Below are 21,204 nucleotides of genomic sequence, written 5' to 3' on the forward strand. Positions count from 1 at the left end.
CTCGAGCAAACGGTGCCTTCTTCCTGTTTCCCTCTCTTCAAGCATTTCCTCACCCCGAGGAACAAAGTGTCGTCTGGTTCAAAGATGTTCATAAGAAAGCGAATTGACAACTCCTTCGATGAATTTTAGCCTACTTTATGGACGGTCAGTATTCTGTTTATATGAAATTTAAGCGTTAATAGTAAATCTGTGAAGCAGATAAAAATACCCTTTCCCTCATTTTCAATGTTTTTCGTTGATCAGAATAAGAAGTTGAAAGCATATCATTGAGGCCAGCACCTCCCATGTATTTATTATATTTGGTTATAACCATGGGTTTCTGGTTATTACCTAAGTTGTCGGCGTGAAATGTACTCAACATTTTAACTTTTTTGTTTTGTTTTGTTATTCTCCTTGAATGCAATGCAAAAAACGCACCATTTTTCGTAAATTTTGATTCTTTATTTTGTAGCTGTACGCTTTTGATTGCATTTGGCATCATACTATTTGACGTAATGTTCCCGTTAGAAATATTTTCAAAAGTTCACGGGCTAATCTTATGGGTGTGAAAAAAAAACTGTCATAATATAGAACAGAACAGAAACTGCTTAATAAGGTGTCTTATTCAACGGTTACAAAATGTAGATATTTCAAAACGTTTTGGATTATGGTGCGGGTAAACATATTTCCAAACCACGAAGTACTCTGGCTGGCTTATTGATCAGTCCCATGTACAACGGAAATGAATCCTTTCAGTTCTGATTTAGTATTAGTTCTGTCCAAGAATGAACATTTGAATAGCGCCTGTGTGCCGAAGCCTGGGCATGTGTACGAATGAAATGTGCCGCATACTAGTATAGACAGTATATTATTACAAGCGTTCAAAAACTCATTTGACAATTTGCATTTTTTAACCATCTGCTCTATATATAAGTGTCGGTTTTTAATCATTGCATAAACTCACAACCAATTTTATCAAAATTTTGAATATTTTTGATACACAACGAGTAAATGTGTGTGCGTGTGTGTATTGGAAATAATTTGTTATTATGTGGTTTTAAAAGTCGTTAAAACATTGTGTTTGCCTACATTACAAAGTTTATTTTCCCCTCATTTATACTCTTATAATCATGATTTTAATTTAATTTTAATGTAATGGTCGACGGAATTCAAACAGAAACTTACGTTAGAACTCATTACTTATTTGCTAAAATTGTCATTCCTTATTTCACGAGTTTTTCGATGTTACCAAATTCGCTAATCAAGTGTTAAAGATGAGTGGATTCGGGGGATGAGAAGTCGTAATTAACCGATGTTTCGTTATGTTGTTACCTATTTTGCTGTGTACTGCCCCCCCCCCCCCCTTCCCCACTATTCTTCCCAATATTGTCACAAACCCTATGCGCAGATAATCGGGGTACTGGTTACAATCCATAACAGAATGATTCAACATAATATCAATGTGTTACTTCTTCGTCTCTGTCACAATTTTTCTCATCAAATTCATTACGAAAATGAACATGAAATAAACTACAGGCTAGACATAACGATCTGGCAAATGTTTTCGGTTATTCTCATCTGTTCCGGTGGAAACACTTCCATCCATATGTTCTCCATTTTGGAAAAGTTAACTTATGGTGTTATAAATGTTCACGTGTGTAACGTCTTCCCACATACATTCCAATTATTATAAATTTTCCTTTTTCCAAATACTCTCGTCGTATTGTTCTGCTCAAGCTTGAATCTTTCAAGCAGGTAGTATGCCAACATACATGCAATTAGTTGTAACGAAGTGTGTTATCAACCAAATTTTACTATCCTCTACTTTATCTTATATTTTAACTATTTCAATCTCCCTGCAAAAATCTTTCTGTTTCACTGACTGTGCGTCTGTTGATAATTTCCGAAAGGGGAGTTAAACAGTAATCGAAGATAGAAACAAGTGAATTGTCTTTCCTGGACGGAGAAAGGTAACGAGACAACGAACATACAAGAAAAAATGCTTTTATACTGAGCAAACTGAAACGTTCACACGTGTGCTATACAATTGCAGGGTAGAAAATATAACATATTTATACAAACTTCTTTGTCTAGATTCAATGATGAAGCTCAGTAAACTGTCTGCATTAGCACAAAGCCCATTCAGAACGAAGGATAAATTCGTTTCGTACAATATATATCATACAAATTACATACGTTAACCATTATGTATTTCATGCAAGACAGTACAAACGAGGGCCCAGTGTATCGAAAATTATCTTTCCACGCAATTTTTATAGAAATACAGTATCAGATAAAACTGTACAAACAAATTCAATTACCAACGTAATTGAAAATTTACGGCGCGAAACATCACGTAGACGACGTCACGGCGCAAATGACGTCAGTAAGTGTACAAAATAACAACTATTTACATTTCATCAAACCTTCTTTTTAGCAATAAGATACTGAATTAAACGTTCCATATCGATCCTAAACTAAGCAGGTTTCGGGCCACAAAAGTGGCCCTCTGGCAATTTTAGTGCATTAGCCGGGCCACAAAAGTGGCCCTTTGGCAGTCTTAGGGTTAATGCGTATCTTATATATTATAGGGCTCCATTGTGTGTATTTAAATTGCCTACAAAGATCGTAGAGGGAGATCTACAATACTGATCTAGAACTAACCAGAAAAACAAGTAAACCTATATAAGCAATACAGAAATAAATAGTTCATTTAAGAAAAAGAAATATAAAACTTTGAAAGTAATTTTTGTGCATGTCTGACTTTATGACACCATGTCCCAACATGAAATTTGTAACAAACTAAACTTTTGTCAATGTAAAGGAGAAACAGCAATATGACTTTAGCTAAAAATTTACAATAATCACTTGAATTTTGTCATAGTATGATTGAAAAAAAAGATGGTTATGTAAGATAGTTTCCCTTTGAGGTTTGTCAGATAATTTACCTTTTAGAACTGACAAATGGATAGGATGGGGATTCTTGCAAGTATACACCATTTTGAACGTTACCTTTCTTATAGCTTTAAATAAATAGAGGGAGGAAAATCAAATTGTTTAACTTGCAAATTAAGTATCATAGTACTCCTTTACTTAGAATATCTTGTCCTTAGACAATGTAGCATAAATAGCGTTTGTAAATTGTTCAAATCGTGAAAGTTTTCGAAATCAAAGGATTTTCAACGTTGACTTTTAACAGATGATGATCGATGTTTGTGAAACAAATCTACCTCTATATTCATTTCAATTAAATGCACAAAATACAGTCCATTCTCTATAACAATGAGCATTGCGCAGCATACAGTAATAGCTTTACAAATATTCTACTATTTGTCAGCTGTTTTATACAACTTTCCAGTGCTTCATCAACTTTCCAGTGCTTCGTCAAGGCAGATTTGTCGTAAATGTATTCAAAGTTAAAAAAAAACAGTATTTTACGGTTACCTCCCTCAGCACTTTAAAACAAAATCTAATATGGTTTGGGTTGCGGAGGGATCTATCTCTAGGGGTGTCCTGGAGTATGTATACTCGAAATGTATGATGGTATACCTCAAATGGCGCAGTTGTTTAATCCCAAAGATGGCACTGCTTGCCACATAGCGGCCAGCACCAAGCTGCACTCATTTTGTGACTGTTTTTATTGTTGCAGACTATGCACCTTTGGGACAAATTGCGTTTATCTGTTTGATAGATGACCTTGTGTCAAATAGTTATGTTAAAACAAACGTCAAATTTACTTCGGGTTTCGCTATTTGAGGTATATCTGTTTAGTTTCCGAGTGGACATACTGCGGAACACCCTTAGAGATAAGCTCCTCCCTAATGCAAACAAAATAATGAATTATCCCCTGCCCCGTCTTGTGACGAACAAGAACGGTGTTAATTCATAATATCAGAGATAAAGTTTGTCTTTAAAGCAGAGTAGAAAGTATAGGAATAAAGTTTTGCAAATCTTAGTACAAGGACGGATCAAATATTACGTGGGTTTTTTGCTAAAGAAGTTTATTTTTGCAGGCATATTTATACCACTTCCCCCAATAGTGATGTAAAATAAACCATATTATGTTTTTGTTTTGTTTTGTTGGGTTTAACGTCGCACCAACACAATTATAGGTCATATGGCGATTTTCCAGCTTTAATGGTGGACGAAGACCCCAGGTGCCCCTCCGTGCATTATTTCATCACGAGCGGGCACATGGGTAGAGCCACCGACCTTCCGTAAGCCACCTGGATGAATTCACATGAAAAATTCAACGCCCCGAGTGAGGCTTGAACCTACATCGATGAAGGGCAAGTGATTTGAAGTCAGTGACCTTAACCACTTGGCCACGGAAGCCCCCAAACAACATATTAGGTAAACATACATTGTAACTGCAATTTACATTTCAAATATTTTTGACAGATGTCGCCATGACAATACATAATCACGCTTACGGTGCGATATTTTTTCAGGTACTTAATTCAATTCTGTTGCATTTAACAGAATGCTTGTAACATACTAGTTATAAAGGAGTGTATATCATGATATAGCATTTTATAGTAATTTAATGTAATTTGTAATCTCATAGAATGAAATTATGAGAGGTTGCTGGAGAGAAGCTGCTGGTTTTGCATCTCTTTTTATGATATGGTTGTAGATGTTTTGGCATTTCTATAAAGATATTGATGAGTTATATAGTTCAGATAATATCTTTATTTACAGTATTCCTCTTCATATAATTTGGTAAAGAATAAGAACCAGTTATTTATTATTTCATACGCATCTGAATTGTAGCATGCATCTAAATTATACCATGTATATAATGCATATTTGCCTAAAATTAGTTATGAGACACACTTCTAATCCAGTCGTGTAAACTGTGTCCGGAGCAAACTCCAACTCAGTGCTACTGCCCCTTGTCGTAGAGGTTGTACACGGCGATCTCCAGCAGAAATACATGTTTTTCTTTCACATCGGGACTGACAACTTTTATGTACTGGAGATATGATAATGGAAGGAAAATTTATGAAAGCCGTCTTGTTTTTTTTTTTTTTTTTTTTTTTTTTTTTTTCCATTATAAATGTTTTGCGGTGAAAAAGACAAAACAATGTCTCTATTATGCCATACGCCTAATTATGTTCTTATAAAAACACAATTCCAAGCGAGAAGTGATAAACTTTTCACACCAGATGGATCTAAAAAGAGCGTATAAATATTTATTTTTTGATACCGCACGACCTATCTAAATACTAGTATGTCGATTTCAGAAAAAGCGCTGGACAAATATGGTAAGAATAAATGAGAAAAGGTGCGTGGCGTACATTGTGACGTACATGAAAGGACAGGTATCAATTATACTACGTTTGTGGTAAATAAAAATAACGAAAATATCTTTCTTGGTATTGTAATGTTCGTATAAGCTTAGGATGACATATAAGCAAAAACTTATTTCCTGGCTATTAAGTTCCCTATCTGTTTTGCCGTAAATTATCGACATTATCATAACATCTGGATGGTTGAATCTGACATGAGTCTTGTTGCTTTATAAGGAAAAGATCCACAGAAGTTATTTTAGCTTATAACCAATTTCTGATTTGTATCTAAATAATCCTGCAACTAGCTATCATTTTGCAGTGTTACAGTCTTTTCAGTTATGTCTAACTGTGTCTAAAGTTAAGTATGAATTGTTTTGTTGTTGTTGTGTGTGTGTGTGTGTGTGTGTGTGTGTGTGTGTGTGTGTGTGTGTGTGTGTGTTTGTGCGTGTGTGTGTTATTTTTGGTCTAAAATGCGGACGCTTAATAGGAAAATGTTGGCAAATTAATTAATGGTACATGTATAATATCCCATTAAAGCTATCTACTGAGTAAAAAAAAACAAAAACCTAATACATTATTATATTTGTAACTCACCAAATCCTAATCTTCTTTCTTTCCACATATACTTATATGAAAGTATTCAACAAATTTAATTGTGTTGTTTTCAAATACGTTTAAAGGATAAATCCTAAGTAAATATTAACACTTCTGAAACTTCTATATTTCATTTCTTCATGGAAAATTTTCTTATGGTTTTGAACACTTATAATTTTAGATGGAATTATGATCTTGATATTACATAAGCTAGTTTCTTACTTTTTGCCTACTAACTTAGTAAACATTTTTTAATCCTAGAAAATAATATGATTTACGTTACCGTTGAGCTAACTGACTTCAATTTGTGGATGTTCATAACTCTCTAAATGTTTGACCGATTGTGTTGATCATGATTAATATTCATTGAATTGTTAAACAGAATGTACTTATCGTTTACGTTAACATGAAAGTTAACATTTAGCCTGCTGGCGGCAAGTGATTCTGTCTTTCATGATCTGCACTGTCTGCTGTTCAGTTAGTAAATTTTCAGTGAACACCCCTTTAAATAATAAATGGTATTGCCCATACTGAATGATTGACCAGTCCAGTTTAAAAATTTAGCAGGGTAAAGGTTAAACAGTTCGATATATTAACACGTTTATTATTTTCTATGAGTGAACAATTTCGTTTCGTTTTGGTTTTAACGCCGTTTTTCAACAGTATTTCAGTCATGTAACGGCGGACAGTTAACCTAACCAGTGTTCCTGGATTCTGTACCAGTACAAACCTGTTCTCCGCAAGTAACTGCCAACTTCCCCACATGAATTATCAGAGGTGGAGGACTAATGATTTCAGACACAATGTCGTTATATCAAATAGTCACGGAGAACATACGCCCCGCCCGAGGATCGAACTCGCGACCCCGCGATCCGTAGACCAACGCTCTTACCTACTGAGCTAAGCGGGTATGAGTGAACAAGAATTTTCATTCACGGGCAAATCACTGTAGTAAAGATGAATGACAATATCAATTATTAATAATATTGAATTTCTATGTGCTCAACTGCAACGTTTTCCTGCATGATTTCCACTTTAGCCGGTGCTAGGGGGCGTGAGAGCTGTTGCACATTTCATTACCTCTCATGAACAGACTCAGTCAAATCAAGTCTGCTATTATTCAGCTTGGTTGCATTCTATGCTTCCAAAGGATCTTTTTACAGATTTTATTATAGTACAAAACTGTTAAAAAGAATAAAATATACCAAACAGAAAAAAGTTTGGAAAATGATGCAATTTAGTTTAAGTAGGTGAAAGGAAAATCACGCATATTTTGTAATTATTCACGGAAAGTCAACTCTTTAAGTAAGCATATAACCGAGAACGTGATAAAAACAGTTGTCAGCTCGTGTGACGGGCATATATTTAGTGATGTTGCTCAAAGGAACTGATATGTGTGAACACGAACTGGTCTTTAAGCTAATGTTTTTTACAGGCGTAACACATAATACAACTAAGCCCGTTTCCTATCACGAGATAGCTGAATCTAGGAAATGGGAATTTCTATTTTTCTGCCAGCACACTATCAGGTCGAGTAGAACAAGAATTAAGATTTTATAGAAATGACTTGCAGTCCTTGATCCATTCTAAAATATATCGAACTATTTTAATTTCTTTTTAATTTTCATTTTAATCAAGATACATCGTGTTTGTTGTTACACGTATGTAAGACACTTAGTGCACCAAAATGTTAGATACTAAGCTATTCGATTCACCTGCATGTTTGGTAAAGATAACCCCGACGATAAAATGATAATTGTACAATAATTGTTATTCGATAATCGCGTAGTTTACAATTATGTCATAGACATTGTGTTCTATATTTAAAAATGACTTGTGCCATCGCATATATCTGTATACTCATATCTTATTTACGTCTCATCTCTGTGTACAAAACAATATACAATAAAACCATTTACATATCACAAAGCCACACCTTCATGGGAATTATAAGAGACTATATGAATCAGTACTAAAAAATTATATTTACAAAATAATTTTACAAATGTTATATAATATTATAATTATTAGCCCATTAATCAATATGTGTATTGCCTATTGGCTATAATATTATATAATACAAACCAACTAAAATATAAGATTATTCCAAAGACTGAGTTTCATTTAAAATCTTTTTTAAGCATATTGCACAGATATTTTGGTTCTTATTAAGCTGGTAACAAATTTATAATTTGTTTTTATACACATCTATTCAATTACACGTACATTTAAATAAAAATTCTAAGGTAATTCTTGTCATTTTGTTCTAAATGACTTAAAGACAAACTATCTGTAAATGCTTCTTTACATTACGAACTATTGTTTTAACCAACCGAATGCTATAGTTCGCCATTTATTCATTATTGAAGAATATGGATTCGTATATAAAAGAAACAGTTCTAACATTACATGTTTAACAAAAAAAAAAAAAGAAATCTGGAAAAGCTTTTGACCAGTGTCCTAATTATTGCAAAAATTGTCATTTTTCTTAAAACTCGATGACTACAACACTTTAGAAACATATTGTGATCAAAATAGTCATTTTGTCAAAAAAAAAAAAAAGAAAATCAGTATAAATGATAGATATTTAGACAGGAAACACTGCATTTTTCAGTTATTATCAATTGGAAACATTTAGGCTTAAATGATCTGTGTCTTGTTTTTAATACTGAATACAGTTGGTACAAAATATTCCAAACTTTTACAGAATCAAATGGTTAAAGCAATTTAAAAATGATACACATAAATCCCTTACTGCACGATTTTAAGTAAAAGTCTAAACTTTTACGATGTATTTGTTTCTGTATTTAACATAATGTTCCATGGTGCTCTGCTTAGTGTGTTGTATGTTATTGATCTATCTATGTCACGTTCCAAATGTTTTCTTTTCTTACATACAGTTTTTGTTAGGTGTTCGAGGTTGCCTAAATAAAGTGAAATTATTTTATAAAACAAACAATTATTGAGATGTAAAACTAACATTTATTTCCCTACAACGTATATTTCAACATATATGTTATAAAAATGTATACACTAATAAACTTTAAAACATCTTTTTGAGGTAATCAAGTGTGAACGTTTGTAAACACAGTCATTTCAGTGTCAGTCGGTATACAATATATTTATATATCTGAGATTTTGCTGTTTGATCTGTGCACTTAATTGTTTAAATTATCACATCTTTATCAGTGTCAATCACGCTTTATGACGTGCATGTATTTTCAATCAAAGTAGGATTTCATTTATTCATTTTGCCGCTCAGGTGAGTTTTGTTTTCAAATATTTTTATCATTTAAACATTTTTACCTATTGGTAGTATTTTCACATTCTTCATACAGTCACTTTAAGCTGTTGATGTTTTAACAAAAACAGCGTTGTATTTTTCAAATGGTCAAAATAAGTTCTAATGTATAAATGCGAAGTTCTCCTCAGACAAAGAGATTTCTTCTCAGCAAGGAAGTCAGTGATTCATGTATCCAAGGACACAGAATCGCTGAACATTGCATAGTTTAACCGGCAACCAGTATTAAATATTAAACTGGTATCAAACTACTAACAATTTTTAATCACTATTAGTTTTGAACATATGACTTTATACCTAGAAGGAACAAAACATTTGTGTGTATATATTATAGTCCGACGTACTAGTTTTTGTTTTCATTTTCTGAGTTAATGGAAGCTTTATTTACTTCATCATTATTATATTATTGATACCACATGTTGATACCACTTATTTTATGACTATTTCAGCCATAAAAAGGGTTATATACCGAAATGTGAAAATCATATCATGGAACCAGACACAGACAATAACACAGTAAAATGTATAGATCCCTAATATATTCTTTATTAACGATAACATTAATATTACGTAAAAACAATTGAATTTACAATAAATATAATATTTGAAGCTATTTTTTGCTACTAGCATAAGTACCACATTCCCTCAGAGATGCATCACGATATAACATTAATTATTGTAACACTGTTGTGAAAAATAAAAAGAAAGATAGTTGTAACATGCATGCCTTATGCAATACATGTACCAGTAGCATAACTGATTGAAAATATAATGATTTCATTGAAAGCTGACGCAGAAGTAACTGATGCAGCTAATTTGGGAGCGCTTAAAGAAGCAATAATTAGGTAAGAGTAAGTTCCATTTGATTGTTTTTCTATACTGACTGGAATATTATATTTAACAACATTATAATATTATCGTACGGAAGAGCATTAGTGCCAGATGTATGTTATTTATTAAGTCGAAATTTCGAGTTACTAACTCGAAATTCCGAGTTACTTATCTCGAAATTTCGAGTTACGTATCTTGAAATTTCGAGTTACTAAGTCGAAATTTCGAGTTACTGACTACAATAGTTTACGTTAATGTATAGGTCCTGGCCAAGATTAGGTACCTGGTGTATCCATTGGGTAGCCCTACAGGGTTTGCTCATAGAAAATATCACTATTTAAACCATGTTATTTATTGATTTTGTCGGGTTTAACGTCGCACCGACACAGTTATATGTCATATGGCGACTTCCGAGCTTTTATTTTGGAGGAAGACCTCAGATGCCTAAACCATGTTTAAGTTTGGAAGGTTTTCGACCTAGTTTGAGCCCATATGTCAATGAAATATAGATATATCCTAAATGAAAGTATAGTTATGACCAAGATTGGGTACCTGGACAAATCTAGATTTTGAGGAGAGGTCATAGAAGGAGACCGGGAAGTATTCAAACTTAGAATATTTCACTATTTTGACCATATCTGGAAGGTTTTCGACCTAGTTCGAGCCCCTACCACATGAACATACTATACATGCAAATGGGGGTATATATCCTGGATACAGTTTGAAATCTAGAGTAGCTCTAGAGGCTATGGTAGGTCATACACTGATGTACGGTAGTATATGTTCAAGTCCCTACATGTTCGGTACAATATGTGGATGTGTAGATAAATGATTCCACTTCGAAGAGACAAAAGTCGACCATTACATTTTTGGCCTTGACGGACAGACGTTCAAATTTTGTGGATAAAAGGGCAAGATAGTAACTCGAAATTTCGAGTTGGTAACTCGAAATTTCGGGTTAGTAACTCGAAATTTCGTATTATGTAACTCGAAATTTCGACTTATTAACTCGAAATTTCGGGTTACTAACTCGAAAATTCGAGTTACCAACTCGAAAATTAATTAAAAAAACGCACCTGGCACTAATGCTCTTCCGTATTATCGTGCGTTTCGTTGGGTGTTTTAAATCCTTTTGAATAGGCAAGGAAGGTCAAACTATGGCAATTCATATTAATCACTTTATATAAAAAGTTTAAAATAGAAATGAAACTATTTCAGGCAAAGAAAAATGTAAAACAAAATATCGTTTAAGACATAAAGAAAACTATTTTATTAGCATTCCAATTATAAATTTTAGACCTTTGAAAAAACTACTGCATCTCTCAAATGATCCTGTGTCGTGGGATGAGAGCGACGAATACAAATTTACCCATCCATGCCGGGGTATTGTTGTGATCTTCAACATGGAGCGTGTAAAAGGAGAAAATGTGGATTCAGAATTACGCGAAGGTTCTAGTATTGATGTAGACAGTCTGAAGGAAACATTCAAGAATCTTGGATTTAATATATGCTACAAGGAAAATCAAACGAAAAAACAAGTAATGGAAACTCTGGCCAAAGGTAAAATTTAGCTTGACTTCAAACGAAGCTGTTATTCATTTATATAAGATGAATGGTGTGAAAGCAATTTTATCTTTCTTCTTGCACTGTTGTGGCGAGAGTACAAATTATAGCGTTTTAGAACCATTTGGCATTTTTTAAATATGTTTTTACGACAACTACGAACGCTTTCTGATAAAAATGATCTAGAGAAATTTAAAGTTTTACTTAATAGCAATAAGTTTGTTTTATCATAATGCATTCGGACATATTTTGTAGCCGAATTAAACATTTTGTGCAAACGAGGTTATAATATCTACCCAACAGAATCAAAACGGGATCACAGTAATGAAGATTGTTTCGCCTGTGTAATACTCACTCATGGTGGCAGTTACTATCGCGTACATAAAACTGAATCATCGCACAAGAGGGAAGATATGATCATGGCGGCTGACACTCCTTTGCTTACCAGCGATCTTTTAAAGCTTTTTCATGACAACGAATGCAAAACGTTGAAAGGAAAGCCAAAACTCTTTTTTGTACAGGTCATAAATGAAATTTTCACAAATTGTTATATGTAAATACTACTTATATTTCATATAATAAATAGTTGTTGTGTTCCATATTCGACAGATCTTGTATAATACGAGTAATTTCTCAGAATAAAACGTGTACACAATTTGTAACTAAGAAGAAATTCAATATGTCTAAAGCTTATTTAAGGCAAAAGCTTACGTAGGGCAACGGACCGATAAGAACACTCGGCAATTTCCGTGCAATTATGTAGTTTTGTTAGGCAATATTCGGCATTCTTCGAGCGTAGCTCAATGCGCCCATAACTGCCCGTGAAACCTGGAAAATGCAAAAATCGAAATATCATTACGGCTCTACTACGTTCCGTTGTTGTGTCAATTCAGGCATGTAGAGGAGACAAGTTTGATAAAGGTGTATACTTACAAGTGGAAGATGAAGTTGATGCTAAACCTGCAGATGATTCTATGGAGTTCTCCCCATGTCCAATTTACAAGGACTTCTTGATTATGTATGCAACGCCACCAGGTAAGGAAGTAAGAAACATGAATATGCACAAAATATTACAAAACACTTCGAAACATTTATAAACAAAACTTTTATCCAGCCTTCGAGTTGTCTCTTTCTTACCAGGAAGTTTCCTTGTAAGAGTATAGTCTGCACAGCACGGAAGATTAAAGATAATCTTATACAAAGCCTACAATTTACCAATATAAAGTTATTTATTTAACTCGTTTCCTGCTTTAAGGTAGTTCTGCACGTTTGATAAACCGGAAGTGATGGCGTAACGTCAATTATCCGCAAAAACCGAGAATAAAGCCTGGATTCGTTTTACGGAATTAAAAATCGTTTTATGAGTTAATGACAACTTGTGAGTAAATTTATTAAACTGGCACTGTTGCTTAATTTCTTAAGTCAAAATTTGATATCAAAACATATGACACGTTAAATAATTCAAAGTAATGTCTTTAAATTAGCGTGAAATATTCGGTTCACTTTAATCATGGTCAAATATCTCAAAAGTAAGCACACGGACCTATACATTTTATTTGACCAATTTATAGGTCGCTTGTTTATTTACAACTTCGAGAAGTTTCATCAAAATCTACATTGTAGAAAAATTTCAATTCGCGAAAATGTTTTGAAAGGTATGATTTTCCCATAGACTCCCATTATGAAAACATGCGTGATGTTCAAATTTTCAAATCAGTCTAGAAAACAATCAAGCACATGACCCTATCCTTTTTATTTGCTGAATTATCTAGGTATATTCTGAAGTTTTGAAAACTCAGTGTTTAATCAAATTCTGTATTGTAGAAAAAATTTCAATCCAAACGTGCAAAACTACCTAAATCATTATAATAGGAACGATTTAAAGATATTTTAAACGGTGTGGTTTTAATGAAATTTCTAAGTATTCCTAGCCCCCCCCCCCCCCCCCCCCCCCCCCCCCCCCCCCCCACCCCCTCAGAGAGAACTGAAACAATTCTAATTTAGCTATTCCATTGTTTAAACTCTTTAGTGATTTGAACTTATTGTCGGTTTTCTTTTCTTACATTTGTATATATGTAAACACCGCATGACGTATTGCTGATACCTCAAGGGGAATATAACTCTTGTTTTGTTTTGTTATATTCTGTTTCTAAACATCTTAGAATTCATGTAACAGGTTTTAGATTGTTACTGTTTGTATTGTTTTCATTTTCTGCTGTAAAGAGTTTTTAACCTGTTATATTGCATGCCGGGAGTGCTATATAAATGCAGCAACTTATTTTATTATCAAAATTTTGGTAATAATAATATATCAAAGAAAGTAAAAGTGTTTTGCTGAATAGAAGCTTTTGTTGCAATATAACCACTTCTTTGAATTACATATTCCAACTCCATCTTGCGTCCTTGCAAGTAAAAAATCACAACATCAAAAAACAATCTCACAGCCGCTTAGCTGCCGAAGAGAATTCTTATAGATATTAACGCTAATTATATTAGGATATGATGATATGATATATGATTTGATATACCTTTACGTCGTTTTAATATTATGCATTGATAGCCTATACAAAAGTATCCAATATTTTATGCAGTATAATTCAAACATCAATATTTACTCTAACCTATACGACACTAAGACTTTAAAATACCGGATAGGCTATCCAGTGATCTTCTATGAAATATATTTGATTGTAAGGCAAAATATAGATTTTCATTGCTTTTAATGGATTTAGTTATTTTCTGTAGAATAAAATTTCAAAATTTATCTTCTTGACAACTTAACCATTTGATAAGGCATCGAGCAACTCGTATCTTACACCCTTTGTCGTATATATTTCAGGTTTCTATGCATTTCGGCATCCAGAAAAGGGTTCCTGGTTTATTCAAGCACTTTGTAAGACGCTCTCAAGTCCTGGTGTAAGAAACAGGTCACTTCATCAACTGTTGACATCTGTGATACATTGTGTCTGTGTTGAATACGAGGCTCAGGCATTACAATTCTTAGGATATAAACAAACTCCTTGCTTCGTGTCGATGCTAGTCAAAGATGTGTATTTCAGACCAAAGATCAAGTCCATACCTATTTAACGTGTTATACAACGCCCAGATTTGATACACTTACTATACAGTATTTGTGTACATGTGAAATAAATATGTTTGTGTATAGACAGTTTAAGTCAAATAGAAAAACAGAGAATAGAGATTGAACCTTGCAGTATGGTATATGAAAGGTTTTATTGCAGCTTTCTGTCTTTTAAGGTACATGCACATTGATCAAGAAACCGCTGCATGATGTTTTTTCATATTTAGCAAAATATTACCATGAACACATTTTTTATTTTATCCAGTAGATCTAAGTGGATGCTTACTAAACAAACATTTAACATAACTATTCTATCTTTAAAATTCAATAGGTAATGAAAAGGAAGCAAAGTGTAGTTGTATTGGTTTAGAACCCTTTATTTCATGATAAAGGACCTTTCGTTATAATGTACATGTAAAATGTAAAAAACGGAAGTTTCAGGATAATTCTAATTACGTTTCATCTGAGAAGAATATTTCAGTTATACTCTAAACAAATTACTTAAATGTTTCTTCCTTTAAAAGTTTTATTATAACCTTGTGTTGTCTTCCATTTACATGACAACCTTGAATAAATATATTATATTTCATTTCAAGAGAATATATTACCACAAAACTGTATAAACTTTCTCCGATTTTCTAATTGTCTTGAAAGTATTCATCATATTCTTTAACCTTTAGCCTACCGGCGGTAATTGATTCTGCCTTTGCCTGCACATCTTTTTAGGCTGATCATTGTCTGCGCTGTTTGCTGTTCAGTCAGTACATTTTCAGTGGGCATCCCTTCGAATAGTAAATGGTATTGCCCAAATTGAATAATGGACAAGTTCATTTTAGAAATTTAGCAGGGTAAAGGTTAAATTTGTCATGTGAAAACTTCATCTTTTTCGCGATAAGAAGACTTATTGACACAATGCAGTAAGCAGAAATTATTTGAATTAAAGTGTTACTAAATATATATTAAACAAAAGCCAACATGCTATACAGTGTTTGTTTTTTTACAATAAAGAAAATAATTGGTACAACAGGTTCACGATGAAAGTCTTCTAAAATCAATGAAATGTCTGCATCTGTGTGGTACTCGGAAACAATTATAACGGCACAAGTATGGTGACAGGTATTGAAAGAAAAATATAGATCCCGCTTGGTGCAATAATAGAAATTTGAAAATGCCCAGTACTATATCCGAGGAGAGTTCAAAAAAGGTAAAGTCGTACGGTAACCAGTCCATCAGCAAATAGGCTGGGGCTGGAATGCACTGAGGGAGAGGATATTCAAGATGTAGATTGTTCTTACAAAGACTAATTCAAGAAATATTTGATAATTAAATTTTGAACAATGTAATTAAGATCCTGGTAGGTATGACTGGATGCGGTTTTCATAGGCTAGGCTGTATTTGGTTAAGGGAGGTGTTGATATCATGCCTGTTTTTAAGGATGAAGGATAACTTGTACCCACAGTAGATTCAATATATTGAACTTCGTGTAATCAAATAGTTTAGCTGCTAAAAGCGTGTATGTCCTTACATTCAAGTAAACTATTATACAGGTTTGAAGTACTCGAACCTCTAACGGTAATTTAAATTGATAGAAGGCGAATATATATATATTTAAAACCTTTCTGCTTATTTCGGTTTTAGTCTTCTCCGTGAAAGACTGTGATGTTGATTATTGTATTACTCTTTGCATGAGATATAACTTTAAAATGTATATATTGCGGGACTCGTCTTTCCACGGTAACGTATTTTTTTCTCATTTTTAAGCAATTACATATGACAACAGGTTTTCTCAATGGCTACAGTGTCATTTTCTTTTTCTTTATGACCTAAATGAAACATTAGAGTCAATATATGAGCACATTATCAACCACTCAACATTGTATCATATCGTAAGTAACCATAGCAACATGGGTGATTAAATATCTTATATCTTGCGTTATTCTTAATTTCTTAAAAAGAATAAGTGTATCGTTCACATTTCATGCAGCTTCAAAACATTTTATCTTACATGTAAGTAATTTATAACTAACCTTGCATCCGCCTATTTTCCCAATAAAGCCAGTCACAAACATCAATTTTCTAACAACATAACGTATGCAAATAACGCCTTGGAGGGCATAAGTTCATTTCACGGGTTGTACATGCAGATGGGAATATCCTGCTCGAGAGTAAGTGTGGCTCTGCCGAGTTACCTCGTAAACAGTTATCTGAGAGTAGCAATATAATCTTTTTTCTTGCATGCCATATTCAAAGGTCGGGCAATAACGAGGCTTTTGTCCTCGTGTGTTGGCTTTGTGTGTGTGCCCGCGTGTGTGTGTGTGTTTGTGGTGTGTCGTTTTGGGGAGGCTGCGGTTTTGGTACGTGGCATTGCCCTGTTTGATATTTGTCTTTGTTTTTTTTTTACTAGTTGTAGGTGTAGTTTCATTATAAATGTTAAGGCGATAGCTTGGCTCTGCAATGTTACCGCGTAAACAATTAAACAATTACCCGAGAGACAGATATTCCCATCTGCACCTACAAACAGTTATAGAATGTTTTTCTTGCATGCCATATTCAACAAATATTTTTCTTGCAGTAGCGTATGAACAAAGCGTGACAACTTTACGTCCGTAAACAGGAAGTACAATGTTATAAAGACCAAAGCAAAGTAATAGTTCTGGTTTCATTTTATCATCTGCAGTGAAACATTACGTTTTTATTTCTTAAAGTAACTTTTTTTAGTCGAGATATGTATTCAGGAAATAATAGTAAAAACTGGTCCAAAGAAATAACTGTGGTATAACTTTTTTTTCTCACGACAGCGTGTTAACAAACCGCAAGAACTTTACATTTGCAAAGAGGAAGTACGTTAGATGCGAAGGAGTGATATAATATTATAATACGCATCTGAACGACAAACAATGATTTTATTCAAGAGCGAGTCACTAAATGAGATATATTATTTCGATTCTAACACGTAACCAAGGATTTTTAAGTATATTCTTGACGACGTCCATCAAATATTTGCCAATTTTTTGTTGGTTTCTTTTCCAACGCGCCGCTATGCTGTTTGACGCTATATGACGTTATAATTGTGACGTCAGAACAGTGAATTGTTGTAAATTCTAACACGATCCGATTCATTTTCCTATTAAACAAAGAAGGCTGAAAACAGTGAATTATTAATATTCATTCTAATATGACCAACAATGCTTTAATCATCACAACGATGTTATGTTAACGTCACGTCAACTTGATATTTAGCGCCATGTACGCATAGAGAAATAGCGCTTTCAAATTTCATGAAATATTTTACTTAATAACATGTTTTAAACGAAATGTCACATTGCACAAATTTTTTGACCATACTGAATTAGTTATTCGCTTTGCTGAATAATTCGCAATAATTTTCGCCCGAACTGAATTCTGCCGCAAGACGTATTACCGTTTCCGGTCCTGGCTTGTTTTAACAAATATCTACTATTGGCGCCATGTTTGCGCGAAGAAACAGTTCCATCATATTTGATATAAATTTTACAATAAAGAACATATTAGAATCGAAATAATTTATAGCAAAACAGTGCTTTATCACTATTTATACACTTGGGCGGTTATACGTCGTCCGAAATAATTTCACTCGGGCTGCGCCCTCGCGAAATTATTACGCCCGACGTATAACCTCTCATCGTGTATAAATAGTGAGTGATAAAGCACTGTTTTGCTATAAATTATTTCTTAAACAATTCACTGTTCTGACGTCACAATTATTACGTCATAGCGTCAAACGGCATAGCGGCGCGCTGAGAAAGAAACCGATTGAAAACGGGCAAATATTTAACGAATGCCGTCAAGGATGTACTTTAAAGTCCTAAGTAACGTGTTAGAATCGAAATAATATATTTCATTTAGTGATTTGCTCTTGAATAAAATCATTGTTTGTCGTTCAGATGCGTATTATTATATCATCCCTTCGATTCTGAACTCCAAACAATGATTTATTCAGCGACAAATCACTAAATGAGATATATTATTTCTTAATTAACACACAAATTTCAGCCTTCTTGGTTGAATAGGAAAATGAGTCAGGTCGTGTTAGAAAATTCCGATTTTATTTTTATCATCTGCAGTGAAACGTTTTACCTTTTTTTGTACAATAACGCTTTTTAAATCGAGAAATATTTTATAATGACAAACGGGTAGGCTACTAGGCCCCCTACACCGAAAATCCCGTTGCAAGAAATTCTGTATGTTCCCTCCAAAGAACAAAATAAAGCAACAGACTGTTGAATAAACCCCACTGGAAAGTTCCTCACTATTCCTTTTAAAGAAAACAACATTGAAATTTGACGACTGTGACCATTTTGAATTTTCCTATACAGAAAATTTACCAAATGATTACAAGGTTATATACAGTGGGTTCTCATTAACTGAGCCCCCAAGAACAGGAAACTACAACACACTTCGTATAAACTCCGTTTCAAGGTTCAGTTCCAGCTCTACAGGTTAAAGATAGTGCACACACTTAATACATGTATAACTGAGCTGAGTATGAATGTGTCCCACATCTAAAAGACTGGCCGTTGTTCACCAAATGACTGCCAAAGTAAGATATTTAATAGTCAATGGATGTCTTTAGTTTATATTTTAGCCAAGACATATTTTATGAGAGATTTCTATATTAAAAGTAAATACATTATAACAATGTTAAAATATTTCGATGAAACAGGAGACTCAGTATAATTCATCTTTAAACTTATACGAGAGTATTCTATTAGGAAATCATTGACAGTTTCTTTTGATAAGACAAACACGAATAGGGGAATGTTAGATAACACAAGATTGACTAATTTTATTAATTAAAATATGACTTATAATTTAGGTGCTGGAATGTGAATTGACATATTAAACTATACAGATTCCAGTAACGTGTATACAGTTTCATCCAAAAGTAACAGCAAACGGAATGGCCAGCAGAAACAATTGTATTTGTCTTATGCACGAGTCACTGGTTATGATTTGTTCTTGTACAGTTGGTGTACTTTGTTCTTGCCTTTGCAGTGTGACAGTCAGTGTACTTTGTTGTCTTACATATATCTCAAATTCCATATATTGATTGTCATCAAGACAGGCATGTGCGTTTGAATCCCCGATGAAATAACGTCCTTCCCGAATAATTTCACCAAGATCTGCCAGAAAGAGAGAGGAATCATTCTGAATTAAATAGTCCGAGTGTGCAAGTTCAACCAAGTGACATTCTCCCGAAATACACGTGTTCATTAGCGGTAAGCATGTCACATTGAGACATAGTTTACCAAAAGGGTCGTAAAGCACTCCGTCACCGCACATGTCATAATTGAAGATTTCCATCGAATGTGTGTCACCATTTCCGTAAAGGCGCAAGCTATTCATTGCTTTAACATCGGTATATGGAGGCAAATCCTGCGGCCAACAAGTAAAAGCCTGAAAGGCCCAGCATTGTAACGTTCCCGTTTCATAATTACACCGTGCACAAAACTCATTTTTATATACGTTAAAGACATTTACATACTTCCATGCGTACACATTCTGTGATAAGCCATTCTCACATCTATCCCTCAAAGAAGAGTTTATATCGTTGTCCTCCCTGCAACTTTCAATGACATCAATTGCGCACATTTTATGTTGCCTGTTCATAAGCCTGATAAAACAAACTAATGGGTCATACTCTTGGTTATCAACACTTTGGTTAACTTTAGCGCCATTATTACACATCAAGTCAAACTTCCAGAACTTAAGTCTTTCAATGCTAAGCCTGTTGCAAAAAGCACAGTACACATTTTTATAAGTCACCGTTTCAACCGTACTGTCATAAACCGGTATTCTTGATAAAATATCTTTTTCCGAACTACTTTCGCATTTAGTTTTTATTGTTCCATCAGTCCAGAGTTTCGAACACTTGGTCACCATATAAACACCAAACACACCCTTTGAAGAGCCGCGGCAATCTAAATTTAAATCATACATATCCGGGAACGTTCTAGCACACGAGTATTGCCACTTTTCAAGCAAAATGTTCCTTGGAGACGTTTTGTTACAGCATATGTTGTCATAAAACTGACACATATCGTCACATCCTCCTTGACTGCAGTTTAAACACTTTCCCTCGAATCTACATAGTTCGTCAAAATTTACATCCTGATTAGAAATATTTTGGCACTGAGCGCTTAAAGACAAAAAAGTTAGAACTAAACACATCTGTACATATTGTCGAACACTTGGAAAAAATTCCATATTCTTCAGCAACTATATCAATCTGTTAAAGTAAAGATACAGTAAAGATACAGTACAGAATGAGAAGGCGTGGTCCGTGAATTATTACTGTCTCGTTCGCATTTGTTATACTGACTTTCTTTATATTGTTGTTTTTGAAAATCATATAAAAATGTGAAAATAGTTTCTAGTAACTTTATTTTCAGTAACGTATGTTGCTTCACTTGAGTAATTACATATAACTTATTTGTTAGAATAAATAATTATTTCAGAATGACATCGGCTCAATGTTTTTGTAAACGTTTGCTATTTCTAAAACTGTATGAAACATTTGG

General features: G+C 33.7%; 1 protein-coding gene across 1 annotated transcript; it reads left to right on the forward strand.

Moving 5' to 3' along the window:
• Positions 1 to 8,957: 8,957 nt before the first annotated feature.
• Positions 8,958 to 15,623, forward strand: LOC128555272 (caspase-3-like). The gene is made up of 7 exons (XM_053537175.1): positions 8,958 to 9,129; positions 9,618 to 9,691; positions 9,956 to 10,013; positions 11,297 to 11,559; positions 11,866 to 12,083; positions 12,456 to 12,597; positions 14,402 to 15,623. Exons 2-7 carry the CDS (start codon positions 9,658 to 9,660, stop codon positions 14,647 to 14,649), a joined length of 963 nt encoding a protein of 320 aa, XP_053393150.1. The 5' UTR covers positions 8,958 to 9,129; positions 9,618 to 9,657; the 3' UTR covers positions 14,650 to 15,623.
• Positions 15,624 to 21,204: the final 5,581 nt, after the last annotated feature.

The sequence above is a fragment of the Mercenaria mercenaria genome, chromosome 2, assembly GCF_021730395.1.
Source record: "Mercenaria mercenaria strain notata chromosome 2, MADL_Memer_1, whole genome shotgun sequence".
NCBI lineage: Eukaryota > Metazoa > Mollusca > Bivalvia > Venerida > Veneridae > Mercenaria > Mercenaria mercenaria.